This window comes from Mustela nigripes, chromosome 1 (assembly GCF_022355385.1).
Source record: "Mustela nigripes isolate SB6536 chromosome 1, MUSNIG.SB6536, whole genome shotgun sequence".
Lineage (NCBI taxonomy): Eukaryota > Metazoa > Chordata > Mammalia > Carnivora > Mustelidae > Mustela > Mustela nigripes.
In genome coordinates, this window is record NC_081557.1 from 5,931,363 (window position 1) to 5,944,435 (window position 13,073).

Consider the following 13,073-nt stretch of genomic DNA (forward strand, 5'->3'; position numbering starts at 1 on the left):
GGTACCACGGGCACTGCCAGCCCCCCCACCCAAGAACCCCAGGCGGGCCGACCCAAGCTTGTGTTCTCCTCCCGCCGCGCTTGCGCTTGCGACCTTGGCCGAGTCCTTGCTCTTGGGGCCTGTTTCCCCTGCTGTAAAATGAAGGGGGATGGATCCCAAAGGTGGGTAATACCTCCGGCGTCCTGTCTCTGAGGAATGGGCCTAGGCCTAAGCCCACCCAGACTCCACTCCGGAAGCCTTGATGGTAGGGAAAAAAACAGTTACAACCCATAAAGGTGTGATATGCCTCACTCACTGGACAGAGGTGCTGGGTGCTGCTTGAGAGCAGGCAGGACACCCAGGGTCCTAGGCTCCGTGACCTTGGGCCTGCACTCTCTACCCCAACCTCAGTTTTCTCATCTAAGAAATGGGAATAGAAAGGTGCAAACCGTTCATTGCGAGGTACATGGGAGTGGGATCTGTCCTTGGGAGGATGCCCTCCCAAGTAGTGGTGGACGCAGGGCTGCTCCCTGGCCCTGAGGGGCCTCAGACCTTCACACCCGCCCCTGGGTCTGGGCTATCCCCAAACTAAACAATTATTTGGTGGGATATAGGTGAGTTTTGGGTTGCTTTGTCACTTTTTCCCCCCAAAGGGCAACTCAAAAACCATTCAGTTCAACACTCCTACCCGTTTAAAGATGAGGTGATTGAAATGATAGAGTAAAGGAGTGACCCAGGGCTTCATCCGTTCATTTTTTATTTACTGGGCACAGAGGTTTGTTGGGTATCTTCTATATCCAAGTATTGTGTTTGGCACTCTGAAGACGAGGGGAGGAATGGAGAATGACACAGGTCCGGTCCTAGTGGAATTTATATCCAGGACAGACTAGTGTACCCAGAGGGAGCCTGGAACCCAGCTTCTGGTCTCAACCCCCAGCCAGGTCAGTCCTCTGTTCCTTCTGTCTCTCTGAGAGGCACAAGTTAAACTGATTCTTAAAGAATAGGCTTTGGACAAATGGATATGAGGGGGAAGGGCATCCCAGGTAGAGGGGATTTCTGAGCAAAGACACTGCGATTAGATCACGTGGGCTGTGTTTAGAAAGCAGGAAAGTCACCTGGTGTAACTGGACACTGGGTTAGCTAGAGGCAGGTTGCAGAGGACCTGATTTTGCTCTCTAGAAAGTGGTGGCTGAAGGTGTGTGAGAGAAGACGCCCCTGAAGGCTAGCTCTGAGGAGGGTGAGAGTGGTCACAAACTGGGCAGAGAGAAAGGAACACACCCCGCCTCAGGAGGGAGGCTTGGTGTTGGGGGTGGGTAATCTCGCTTGAAGATGGACCGCAGGGCCAGCAATGACTCAGGAGTTTCAAGTGCAGCTTCAGGAGGTGGACCAGCGCACCTCCACACCCAAACTGGCTGGATCACGGGAAAATTGATGGGTCAGGCCTGGTGCAGGGTTCTGTCCCGACTATACCGCCCAATCTCTGGGACTTCAGATCTTTTGGAGTTTTCAGTATGTGTAATGCGTGTGTGTGTGTGTGTGTGCGCGCGCGCGGGGGGGGGGGTCTCTCTGTCTTAAGAGGTCAGACCCTCCCAGCAGCAGGCCCCTAGGCTGTGCAGGGTAGCGGCAGTGGCCATAGGGCATTTCAGCACCGGATAACGGACAGCGCCCGCGCGGGAAGGAGGGGCGGGAGGTAGGAGGAGGAGTCAGCTTCCTGGGTTCGCTGGGCCGCGCTGTCACTGCCCCGCCCGGCCTCCAATAACACCTCGCGGGTTGCCCGGGCTCCGTGCCAGGACTTGGGGGGGTAGCGTGGAGGATGGGAGAGGAAAGCTGGCATTGAGAGGGAGGGACAGGAGACCCAAGGGGCGGGACTTGGTAGAGCCCCACGGACCCATTCCCTCCTGGGGCACGTCCCGCGAGCGAAACTCCGTTCCTGGACTCACGCCTCCGCCAGGTCTCCACCTGGTGTAGTCGTGGCACGGCGAGCGTCATGCGCCCCACTACGCAGGCGCGGAAATAATTCTCAACCCCCTCCTACCTTAACCCATCCATTGGCTGCTCTGGCCCCGAGCTAGCAAACCCACCATCCAATCCGAGAGCTCCTTGAATTGCTCCGCCTCTCTCCCTCCCGGAAGTTGACTACTGCCGAAATCCAATTCGGCGAGGTCGGGCCAGCAGCCAATTGGGAGAGGGGAGGGACGAGCTAGCGCCGCCAAGGAGCCAATGGCAGGCGACGGAGGATAACGCTGAGGACATGGCGGCTGCGGTCGGAGAGTTCGCGGACGTGTCGGTCGGCTCCGTAACCCGGGTCGGCGCCCAGGCACCAGAGCAGCTGGCTTACTAGTATTCGTACCCACGAGGCGGCGCAGCGGGCCCTTGGGGAGCGCCAGCATCGCGGCCATGGCTTATCACTCGGGCTACGGAGCCCACGGTGCGTGGGGCGCGGGGCGGGCGGGACGCGGCCCGACCCGCCGGAGGAGGGTCGGCGGCGCGGCCCGCTCACCCTCAGGGAGAGGGCCAGTCGTGACCGCTCCCCAGGGCGGCGGGTGTCTTTCGGGTTTCTGCCCTGCGGGACTCCACATCGCGTCCCGGACTTCGCCCTCTGGGTCCAATCCTGAGATCGGGCGGTGACAGCACAGCTGGGATTCCCTTGCCCGACCCAGGCACGAACGGGGTCTGCCTTCGGAACTTTCTTTACCTGTCATGGCCCCGTTGGGGCTCTCACCACAGCCCAGGGCCTTTGGGTACCAAGCTATCGCTTTTCCCACCCTTGTTCCTGCGGGGTGCCCTCGCAGTTAGTTATCTTCACCTAGGAACTTTCTCTCTCCCCCAAGGCTCAGTTCAGAGATCACTTCCCTCGAGAAGCCCGCCCCCCCAAACCTATAGGTGGGCAGCCGCTTCCAGGCGCTGCCTCAGCTCTTTCTTTGCCTACATTTAGTACCTCTGGAAAAGGAGCCCTCATCAAAGTTCTTTCTGGGTTACCTACACCTATGCAGCCCGGATTTCACTAACCGATTGCTGGGTGGCCCCAGGACCCATACAGGGCTGCCCAGCTTGGGGAAAGGGGTGGTGGTTTGGGCCCATGCTTGATATTCCTGTCACCTACTCCAGTACCTACAAACCCACAGGCTCCAAGCACAGGGCCCGGGCAGCTCCAGACCCCCCTCCCCTCTTCGATGACACAAGCGGTGCTTACTCCAGCCAGCCAGGGGAATATCCAGCCCCAGGAGCCGACGTGGCCTTCAATGTCAACCACTTGCTTGGGGACCCAATGGCCAACGTGGCTATGGCCTATGGCAGCTCCATCGCATCCCATGGGAAGGACATGGTGCACAAGGAGGTGTGGCCCGCCCCCAGGGCAAGGGTGGCAAGATTTGTGGCCAGGGATGGGGCATCATGGGATCCCGCCTAATTCTCCCAGCAGCCCTCAGGGAAGGAGCACACCGAGGAGCACCCTGAGGTTTGGTGTGCGGCTTGCCCACAGCCTCCTCTCTCCTCTCCCAGCTGCACCGTTTTGTGTCTGTGAACAAACTCAAGTATTTTTTTGCTGTGGACACAGCCTATGTGGCCAAGAAGCTGGGGCTACTGGTCTTCCCCTACACACACCAGGTGAGCTGCCTACCAGGTGAGCTGGCGGGGCCCTGCGCCTCCCTCCGCCCGTCCCAGAGTTTGGCCCCCAGATCTCAACCCCCTTCTTTCTTTTCTTTTTATCTTTTTCTCGTGCCCTGGCTGCTGCTGCCACCGCCAGAACTGGGAGGTGCAGTATAGTCGCGATGTGCCTCTGCCCCCGCGACAAGATCTCAACGCCCCTGACCTCTATATCCCCAGTGAGTCTTTCTTTGACCTGGGCTGGGGGACCGTGGGGGGGACTTGTGCCTTGAGGCCCCAACAAGGAGAGAGACGCTCGTGCATTGATTCAGCATCTGCTCGATGCTTTTGTGTGTGGTGGTTGCTAGACACCTAGTAGACAGAGTAGCGGGACCAGTAAGGAGCTTCCCGGGCGTGCCCTCAGGGCCTTCGGAGTTTTTCCTTTTGCGATCTTCTCGCCTCTTAACTGGGATCGTGTCCTTCCACAGCCTGGAGCTCAGGGCTTAGACCTGATCCTGCGGCTTCCGGGAATGGGACCTCAGGCTGGCTGCTTTTACTCTTACGTACGCAGGAATGACAACAGTCTCTACCACAAAGGACTGTTGTGGAGATTCAGGGAGGTGATGTTCACTCAGCAGGGGGCACACTGAAAATAATAGTCAGTGTCACAGCGATTACTGGTCCCCCAAGTCCTCCAACATTGCCTTCTCAGAGGAAGTGGTCACTCCCTTCTGGGTTCCCATAACTGCCCATCCACATGGCACGGGGTCAGGCTGCCCACCTTGGACAGTGGCTGGCAGGCTGTCCCTCTGACTCCTCTCTGTCCGGGGGCCTGCAAGAGGCGAAGCCCAGGGTGGACACCCCGGAGGAGGGGTGAGTGGCCCTGCGCGGCCTGCAGGCGGGTTGCCGGGGCAGCCAGTCGGCTCAGTTGCTCCAGGCTGGCTCCTGGTTCTTCTGTCCTCCAATCCACTTCCTCCCAGAGCCACGTTGTAATGCAGGACTTGCCATCCCCCTTTTACGTGTGGAAGTCAGGGCTCGGAGACAGCTGTCTTTGAAGCCGCATAGCTTATAGGTGGTAGAGCTCGTTTCCTGACTTCAGACCCTGTGCTTTCTGGTGGGCGTGTCAGTTCTGGTGCTTCGAGGGGGGCAGAGAAGAGGGCCGAGGAGTTCCAGGCTGTGAAAGCCCAGCTCCCCCAGCGCTCTGAGCTTTTGTGGAAACAGCAGAGGTAAACTGGGTGGGAGCCCTCTACATCGGTGGGACGGCCAAAGCCAGAGCCAGTGGCCAGACCCAAATTCCTGGCTGAGGGGAAGTCTTCCCCATGGCCGGACTCTGGGGAGAGCCTGGGTTGTCTCCAAGTCTGTATTTTAGTCCTGTCGTGTTGTGGGAGATCAGTGTGGCTCCTGCCCGTTGGTCTAGGATTAGTAATAGCCTTGGCCTATGATCCGGTGTGATCCAAGCAGGAAACTTGAGTTAGTGAGTTTCCTAACACAGGGACAGGGAAGGAGGTGGCTCGGTGGTCCTGAGAGAAGGGTCAGGAAGCATTCACACCGGGAGAGAGGGCTGAGCCGGGAAAGGCATCCCAGGCAGGGCAGTAGGAGTGACTGGAGGCTGGGCCCATGCATATGTGCGGGCGCGCAGGAAGGGATGTATGGGGGGAAGGTAGGGAGTGGAAATGGCCCCAAATACCTAGCCCGGGGCTCTGATTGAGGAAACCAGGCGAATGGCATCTTTCTGGCTCTCGGCAGCAATGGCCTTCATCACCTACGTGCTGTTGGCGGGGATGGCACTGGGCATTCAGCAGAGGTTAGTACCGACGCCTCCCCATTCCCACCGGCACCCCTTCCTGCTCTCCTCACCTCCCTAGGGGACCTGTGTGGCCGGTCCCAAGCCCAGCCCATGTCCTCAGTCTCACACCTGCCACAGGATGGCTGGTTTCCAAACAGCACTTTTCCCTGCGCATGGTCACAGGTTCTCCCCGGAGGTGCTGGGTCTGTGTGCGAGCACGGCGCTGGTGTGGGTCGTGATGGAGGTGCTTGCCCTGCTCCTGGGCGTCTACCTGGCCACCGTACGCAGTGACCTGAGCACCTTCCACCTGCTAGCCTACAGTGGCTACAAATATGTGGGGTGAGTACCTACGGGCCAGGCCAGAAGCAGGCCTGGGAGAGGGGCCTGCTGCCGTGGGTCCCCAGCTGGTGCAGCTGTCGCCTTGAATTGGGTCTGCCCTCTCTGGGCCCTAGCTCTTCCGTTAGAGGAACCAGCTGCTTTTGGCATTGTGCTCGGGACCCGTGTACTGTTGCTCAGGTCAGGAGTGTAGGCGAGTCACCCTGGGACCACAGGGGAGAAGGGCCTTGTGCTGGGGGCGTGAAGGGGGTCTCACGTCCACATTCTACACTGAGTCCTAGGCCTTCTAGGTTCATTTTGAGTCCAGGAGCCTCGGGGGATAGACTGGAGATAAAGGGCCCCAGTGGCGGTGGGTGGGATCTAGGTGGGCTGTGGGGCCCGTCTGAGGCCCGGACCCTTCTCTTTCTCCTCTCCCCCTCCCCCATCGGCCCCCCGCCCCCGCAGGATGATTCTCAGCGTGCTCACCGGGCTGCTCTTCGGCAGTGACGGCTACTACGTGGCCCTGGCCTGGACCTCGTCCGCGCTCATGTACTTCATCGTGAGTCTGGGGCTGCCCCTTGCGCTTCACCCCGGGGTCGGAGCTGGGAACGAGCCTCCCCTGCCCGGCCCAGCTTCAGCGCCCTCCTTTCTCCCAGGTGCGCTCTTTGCGGACAGCAGCCCTGGGCCCCGACAACATGGGGGGCCCAGCTCCCCGACAGCGCCTCCAGCTCTACCTGACCCTGGGAGCTGCGGCCTTCCAGCCCCTCATCATATACTGGCTGACCTTCCACCTGGTCCGGTGACCCCTGACCCCCACTGGCACTGATTTTTTTTTCCATACATTGAAGATTTGATTTCCTTGATTGTATTTGACCCTTGTTCCTGGGGACGGGGGTTGGGCGGGGGCTCGCCTTTGCCCGGGTTTACCAGGCTCAGGGCACCCAGGGGAGGGCTTCCTGGAGTTGGTGGCCTTGGTACCAATTTGAGAGGGAGGTGGAAGGGTTTCAGCAGGAATGGCTCTTTGGCTGTGGCCAGGGAAGGGAGGAGAGAAGGGAGCGGCTGCCGACCACACCGTGAAGGCCTCTGATCCATCGGAGGGGTTTCCTAGAGGGTCCCGTGGGCGGGTGGTTTGAGCCTGGCTGTACTGGGGATTCAGCTGAGGGCCGCTCCCTATAGAGTCCCTGTGCCCCATGTCCTCTTCAAGCCTTTCCGGAGCAGAACCGGGGCCCACGTGTTTGCAGTAGTTTATTCATATTTTCTCACAAATGGCCGGGGAGGGGGTGCCGGACTCCTCCAGGCAACATAGAAAATGGGTCCAAGAGACAGGACAGGCTGGGATTGGGGCAAGTGGGGATGGGGAAGGGGGAGGTCTGGAGAGAGCCTGGGGGAGGGGAGAGGGCAGACTAGGGGTGGGACTGCCCCCCTGCTGAGCCTGCTCATTCCCGGTGCGGGTACCCCCCCACCTGCAGGGGGAGCCTCAGGGTGGGGGTGGAGGGGGGCGGCCCAGAACTTCCAGGGTCAAGCCCTGCCCTTTGGCAGGGTCCATGTTCCCCCCGAGAAGTGGACAAGGCCGGAGGTTCCGCCCCTTCCAAGACTGACTGCCATGCCTACAGGCTGGCAGAGGAGCCCCTGCCCCATTTAGAGCTCTGCCCAGCCCTGGTCCAAGGGGAGGGGGCTCTGAAGGCGGGAGGTCCCCCGCAGCAGCAGTTTGGAGGGGTGGAGAGGAGGCTGGGGGCACCAGTGCCCCCTCCCTCCCCAGGGCTGAGGCCTCTGCGGCCGAGGGGTAGGGCTGGGGGTGCACAGGCGTCCGGTCCATTCTGGGCTTGCTCCCTGGCCGGCTTCCCCCTTAGAAACTCACCAACGTATAAACCATACTGCAGGAAGAGGAGGCAGTGAGCCGAATCCCGAGGAGGCCCGGGTACTGGCCGCCCACGCCCCCATACCCCGGGCTGCCCTCAGTCCTTAGGGGGAAAAGGCGGCAACTTGGGGCCCGACCATTCCTGGAATTGGAGGCACATCCCTTCCCTGGCTTCTGACTGTGGCGGGCAGGGCCTCACCTGTACAGGTAATAGAAGAAGGAGAGCAGGTAGAAGGCGAGTTTGCACCAGGACTCCTTCTGGCAGTAGTTGAGGATGTCAGCATTCATGATGGAGACCGCATCATACATGACCTCAGAGCCGTCCGCCGGGCGGTGGAAGTACCTGGCGTGAGGGAGGGGCCTGAGCGCCCACCTCAGAGCTCCCCCCATCTCTCCCCTGCTCTTCCGCCTCCCCCCTCCCCAAGGCAGCTTCCAGAGGCGGCCCAGCCTGGGGAGGCTGAGGCCCTCACCTCCAGAGGTGGTAGAAGAGGAGCGGGATGTTGAGGCCCAGGGTCACCCACTCTGCCGCGCACAGAAACATCAGACAGAAGAGGCCGTGGATGGAGTATTCCGGGACCACCAGCTGGGGAGGGAGGGCGAGAAGTCAGCGGCCTGGTGGGAGGATGGCCTGGTGGGAGGATGCCCCGCAGCTTCAAGGGCACAGAGGGGAGCCGGGGTTTGGGAGGTGCCCCCCACCGTAACCTCTGGGGACTAAAGAGGCCTCGAGCCTCCCACTCCCTCCCGGTGGCGGACCAGAGGGGCCCAGAGGGGCAAGGCGGCGCTCCGGGTCGCAGAGAGAAGGGCCAGCCTGGGCTAGGAGCCTCCTGCTACTGGCCCTGACACTGACCTTCCTCAGGAGGCAGCAGATGCGTTCGATGTTTTTTAAACGCTCGCGCTGTAGGGGGAGGAAAAGGTTGCCATGGGGGAGGCGGAGGAGCGGGCACTGGGGGGTGCCCCCCTGCCCTCCCTACATCCCCCGCCGACCCTCAAGTGGCCGCCAGGGGGCGCCAGAGCGGTCGCTGCGGCAGGGAAGCAGCCGCGCCGTCCCCATGGCAACCGTCACCATGGAGGGACCTTCACCCGCGTCTCCACGGCAACGGCCCAGAGCCTGGCAACGGCCGCCCCGCCAGGAGGAACCCGAGCCCTGAGCCCGCGCCAGGTGTTTGCTGGGGGCGGGGGCAGACAGGAAGGGCCACGGCCGGCGCCCGTCCCACCACGCAACCCTTTCTTCCCGTCCCCCATCCCCCTTCTCCTGGGACAGATGGAAAGACAGATGGACGGACACACCTCGGCACAGCACATGTATCACTTACTGCCCGCGCTGGGTTCCCCTGGTCGATGGGGTTCTTGAAGTCGGTCCGCAGCTCGTCAAAGGCTATGATCTGGGGGAGGAGCGTGTGCCTGTCAGGGTTGGGGCAGCAGCTGATGGCCCCCCCACCCGTCCTTCCGTGACTCAGGAATTCATGCATGGGCACTGGACCAGATGGAGCTTGATGCAAAGGTGGAGAAACTGAGGTTGAGGGAGGGGCGGGGCCAGGCCCAAGGTCACCCAACAGTGGGGAATGGCATCTTGGTGCGCTATCGCCCAAGTCAAGCCATATTCACGACGCTTCCGTCCAAAACATCCCAAGAGATGGTGTCTTTTTCTGCCCTTTGCTGGCCACCGGGGCCCCAGAGGCCTCAGGCACAGCCCTCGCCTGGGTAGGCTCCCTTGCTTGGGAGAGCTGTGAAGAATGTTCCAGAGTGATGGGTCTACTGGGGTGCCTGGTCCAGCGCTGGGCGTGATGGGGGGCAGAGTTCAGGCTGGACTCTGAGTGGGTGACTGGTGAACAAGCGCGCGGGGGGGGGGGCAGTCCGAGCAGCAGGAACAGCAGGTACAAAAACGGAAGGTTGAAAGAACAAGGAACATTGAGGAAGCTGCCGCTTCCATGGGGTCGAGTGACGGTGTGAGGTGAGTGGGAAGAAAGAAGGAATGTGAGAGATGGGCTGGAGATGCTGTGAACCCGGACCAGATGTTTGGACTTTAACCCAAAATAAAGGGGAGCCATTGAGGGGTATAAGCCGCAGAGTAGGACGGTCAGGCCAACACTTGAGGTTGGATGGAGCGGGAAGCACACGTTGGCGAACAGTCCCGGCGAAGACCTGTATGACGTTTGCTCTACGCCAGCAGGCTTTACGTATACTACCTCACTCACTGCTTGCAACAACCTGACGGTGTAGGGCCTGGTATTATCCTAGCCGTCTTGCAGATAAGGAAACTGACACAGACAGGCTAAGTCACTTGTCCAAGGCCACACAGCGAGTCAGTGGTAAGCCAGGATTCTAACCCAGTTAGACTCCAGCATTAAAATTCTTAATGGCTTTATCCTAGGAAGGCCAGGCCAGTGAGGAAGTGGGGGAAGGGTGGCAGGTGCTGCTCATCGATGATGATCGGCATGGGGACAGCGGCAGTGAGAGTGGAGAGGTGTGGAGGGATTGCAGAGCTGTTTAGAAGCCAGACTCCAGTGGGTTGAATGGCAGGAGTCGAGGCACAGGGGACCAAGTTGCCTTTGGGTGTTGGGGCACTTGGTAGATGGCAGTGTACTCCTTGGGATGGGGAACTCTTGGGAGGTACAGGTGTTCCTGGGTGGGGGGCAGTGGGAGCTGACATGGAAGGAGGTCTGGAAGAAAAGTCTTCTGGGGTCCCCTCCCCTCAGCACCAGGGCCCATCACCCCCAAGTATCCCGGACCCCAGACGGCTTGGAAGGAGAGAACATGGGCTTCCTGGAGGGAGCCGGGGCCATCTGGAGCAGCACCCCCCTCCCCATGGACTCTGGGCAGCCACCTGCCTGCCAGGCACAGCAACAGGGTCCAGCAGGGAGCGGAAGGGTGCCGTCTGTCTGCCCCAGAGCTGGCACCACCAGCAGGCAGCGGGTGTCGCGCCTCCCACCCCCCAGGCTGCCTGGCTCTGACTCAGCCCCCTGGAACAAACAATCCCCCACGATGACAGCTGACACGCGTCACTCACCACCAGGGTTGCCTAGCGACTAGTGGGGACTGGGCTCAGGGTCTGGGGTGGGATCTGGGGTCCTGCCCTGGAAGGTTCTGGTTCTTACTGATTCGGATTGAGGACCACACCTCCTATGCCTATGCCCAACCCACCCCCCTTAGCAGGTCATGCTCTGGGCACTCTGATGTATATACCACAAACCCACTTTATCCACAAGGAAACAGACTCAGCATGAGTGACTTGCTAAGATCACCGAACTAAATAGCTTAGCTGAGTGAACACCGGGCTTGACGCATAATACGTGCTCAATAAATATTTGCTGGGCCCTTTTCCCCAGCCTAGGAGCCTTACAAGGGCAAAGCCCGAGTCCTACTCATCCTTGACTCTCCTTCAGCTGCCCAGACCCCAGTTCTCAGGAAGCATCGACACTGGTGTGTTGGATGGAGGAGTGCTCTGAGTAGCCCTTAAGAACAGGGACCCCCAGAGGGGCTGTGGAAGGTCTTTGGGTGGGGAGAGGCCTGAAAAGGGGCTACTTGATTTCCAGGAACTTTCTCCCAGGAACTCGTTAGGTCCGTGTTCCCAGCCTGTGACCCTCAATTTCTCCTGATTTTTGGGACCCCAGCTCTCCTGCCCCCAGGATTGTCCACAACTCTGGGATGAGACAGGAAGCTCAGAGAGATCAAGAGATCAAGACAAAGGGGGAGAAAAGAAAAAGCAACTAAGAGACCCAGAGAGAGAGGGAGGGGGGAGAGGCAAAACCAGGGAGAGGGCTGGAGACGGGAGGGGGATGTGTTGAAGGAGCCTGCAGGGGCTCACTCCTTATGCAGGAGGGTGCAGTGAGAGCCCATGGAACCCTGAGGCTGAGGAGGGGGCTGGGGGATGGTGAAGGGAGAGATTGGGCAAGAGCCAGACAGGCTCACGGGGGCAGGCCGCAGGTCCCAGGAAAAAGAGAGGAAGTGGGGAGACCAGGCGATAGCAGGTGAGGTAATGAGGAGGACGGAAAGTGTGGGTTCCGGGGGGCGGGGACTGCAGAGGGGGAAGGGAACCCCCCTAGAGGGCTGGAAGATCAGGAAGATGTCCTGGAGCACAGGGTGCTGAAACCGACAGAGCAGGCCGCCCAGGCCGCCCGAGAGGGGCAGTCCTCACTGAGGGGAGAGAGGTGGAGGAGGGCGGGGGGGGGGGGGGGGAAGCGTCCCAAACAGTGAGCAGGAGGCTGAGGGACAGAGTTCTTGGTGAGAGGAAGGGGGCCAGGCAGAGGGGACCACTGAGGAGACCCCGGAGAGAATGAGGGAGAGGGACTCTCAGGGGAGGCGATTAGGATGGAGGATGAGAAACGGACACAGAAAGAGCAGGTGTGAAGCCGGGCCGGAGTGAGAGACAGACCAAAGGGGATACCAGACAAAGGGGGAAGTGGGAAGGAAGAGGAGGGAAAATGGGAAGTGGGGAGGAAACCCGATGCGGGGAAGCCCAGAAAGGAGGGGGCGGGGAAGCCCAAGGTGAGCTGGCGGTGGGGACGAGGTCTCTGGTCTGCTTAAGAGCCAATCGCCGCTGGGTCAGGGAGGTGAGTGAGAGGGAAGGGGTTAATGGACTCTGCGATCTGTGGGTCCTGTAAACAGATGCAGTTGCCATGGCAACCGGCTCCATCACTCGGGCTGGAAAAACCCACAGAGGGGGGGCAAGCAGACAGACAAACTGCCCGACAGACAAACGGGGGCGACTGGATTGGGGGGTGGTAGAGGAAAGGCACAAGAACCCCAGAATTCTGCCCCACACCCCAAGGCGGCGTGGGGCAGGGGCAGGGGGTCAGGGACCAACTGACATACCCACAGACAGGCGGGGGCGGCGGAGGAAGGGGGCCCCAGGAAGGAAGCCGACAACGCGAGGGGGTATTCATGGGGGCGAACAGAAGCTGACCGAAGGGGTATAGCGGAGAGGAGGCTCCAAGTTTCCGCGGACCCCGAGCCCATCTGCTCGGCCCCCTCCCGCGCCGTGTGCCCCCGGCCCCCCCCCCCACCCCGCCCCCAGCCCCAGCCCGGCCTTACGTGCCAGATGACAAAGAAGATGAGGGAGGCGCACAGCACCAGGGTGAGCATGTAGCAGAACGCGGCGAAGGTGAACGCCATGGCCCCCGCGCCGGGCGGCGGCCCGGGGGGCGCCAGCGCGGGGCCCGGGCGCAAGGGGACGCCCCCCGGTCCGCGTTCAGGGCCGGCCGGGCATGGCCCGCAGGCCTCGGGGGACGCGGGCGGCGCGGCCGGGACCGGGGCCGCGGGGCCGTGCGGCGCGCGGGGCGCGGGCCGGTGGGCTCGGGGGGCGCGTCCGCTGCCGGCTGCCCGGGCCGCGATCGCTCATCCTGCGATCCCTCGCCCGCGGCTCCCTCGCTCTCCAGCCCGCGAAGCCGGCGGGGCGGAGCCGGGGGCGGGGCCGCCGTGCGAGCGGCCTCGGGCGGGGCCGGGTCTCTGCGCGCCCCTCCGCCTGCACCGCCCGGCCCGGGCGCCACCCCCGCCCCAACCTCGGGGACACGTCGGCATGGACGCACATCCCTGGCATGCGCCCGCCCCCGC

The 13,073-nt window shown here is 61.5% G+C and overlaps 2 protein-coding genes across 2 annotated transcripts; one reads left to right on the plus strand and one right to left on the minus strand.

Annotated features, from left to right (window-relative positions):
- Positions 1 to 2,189: 2,189 nt before the first annotated feature.
- YIF1A (Yip1 interacting factor homolog A, membrane trafficking protein) lies at positions 2,190 to 6,528 on the plus strand. Its single transcript, XM_059401008.1, has 8 exons — positions 2,190 to 2,407; positions 3,105 to 3,316; positions 3,481 to 3,585; positions 3,725 to 3,803; positions 5,311 to 5,368; positions 5,534 to 5,689; positions 6,131 to 6,224; positions 6,322 to 6,528. Exons 1-8 carry the CDS (start codon positions 2,377 to 2,379, stop codon positions 6,466 to 6,468), a joined length of 882 nt encoding a protein of 293 aa, XP_059256991.1. The 5' UTR covers positions 2,190 to 2,376; the 3' UTR covers positions 6,469 to 6,528.
- Positions 6,529 to 6,886: 358 nt separating this feature from the next.
- On the minus strand, positions 6,887 to 12,741 carry CNIH2 (cornichon family AMPA receptor auxiliary protein 2). Its single transcript, XM_059401021.1, has 6 exons — positions 12,555 to 12,741; positions 8,837 to 8,905; positions 8,371 to 8,418; positions 7,994 to 8,106; positions 7,723 to 7,866; positions 6,887 to 7,539 (listed from the first exon to the last, which is right to left on the minus strand). The coding sequence occupies exons 1-6, from the start codon at positions 12,633 to 12,635 to the stop codon at positions 7,512 to 7,514; spliced, it is 483 nt and encodes a 160-aa protein (XP_059257004.1). The 5' UTR covers positions 12,636 to 12,741; the 3' UTR covers positions 6,887 to 7,511.
- Positions 12,742 to 13,073: the final 332 nt, after the last annotated feature.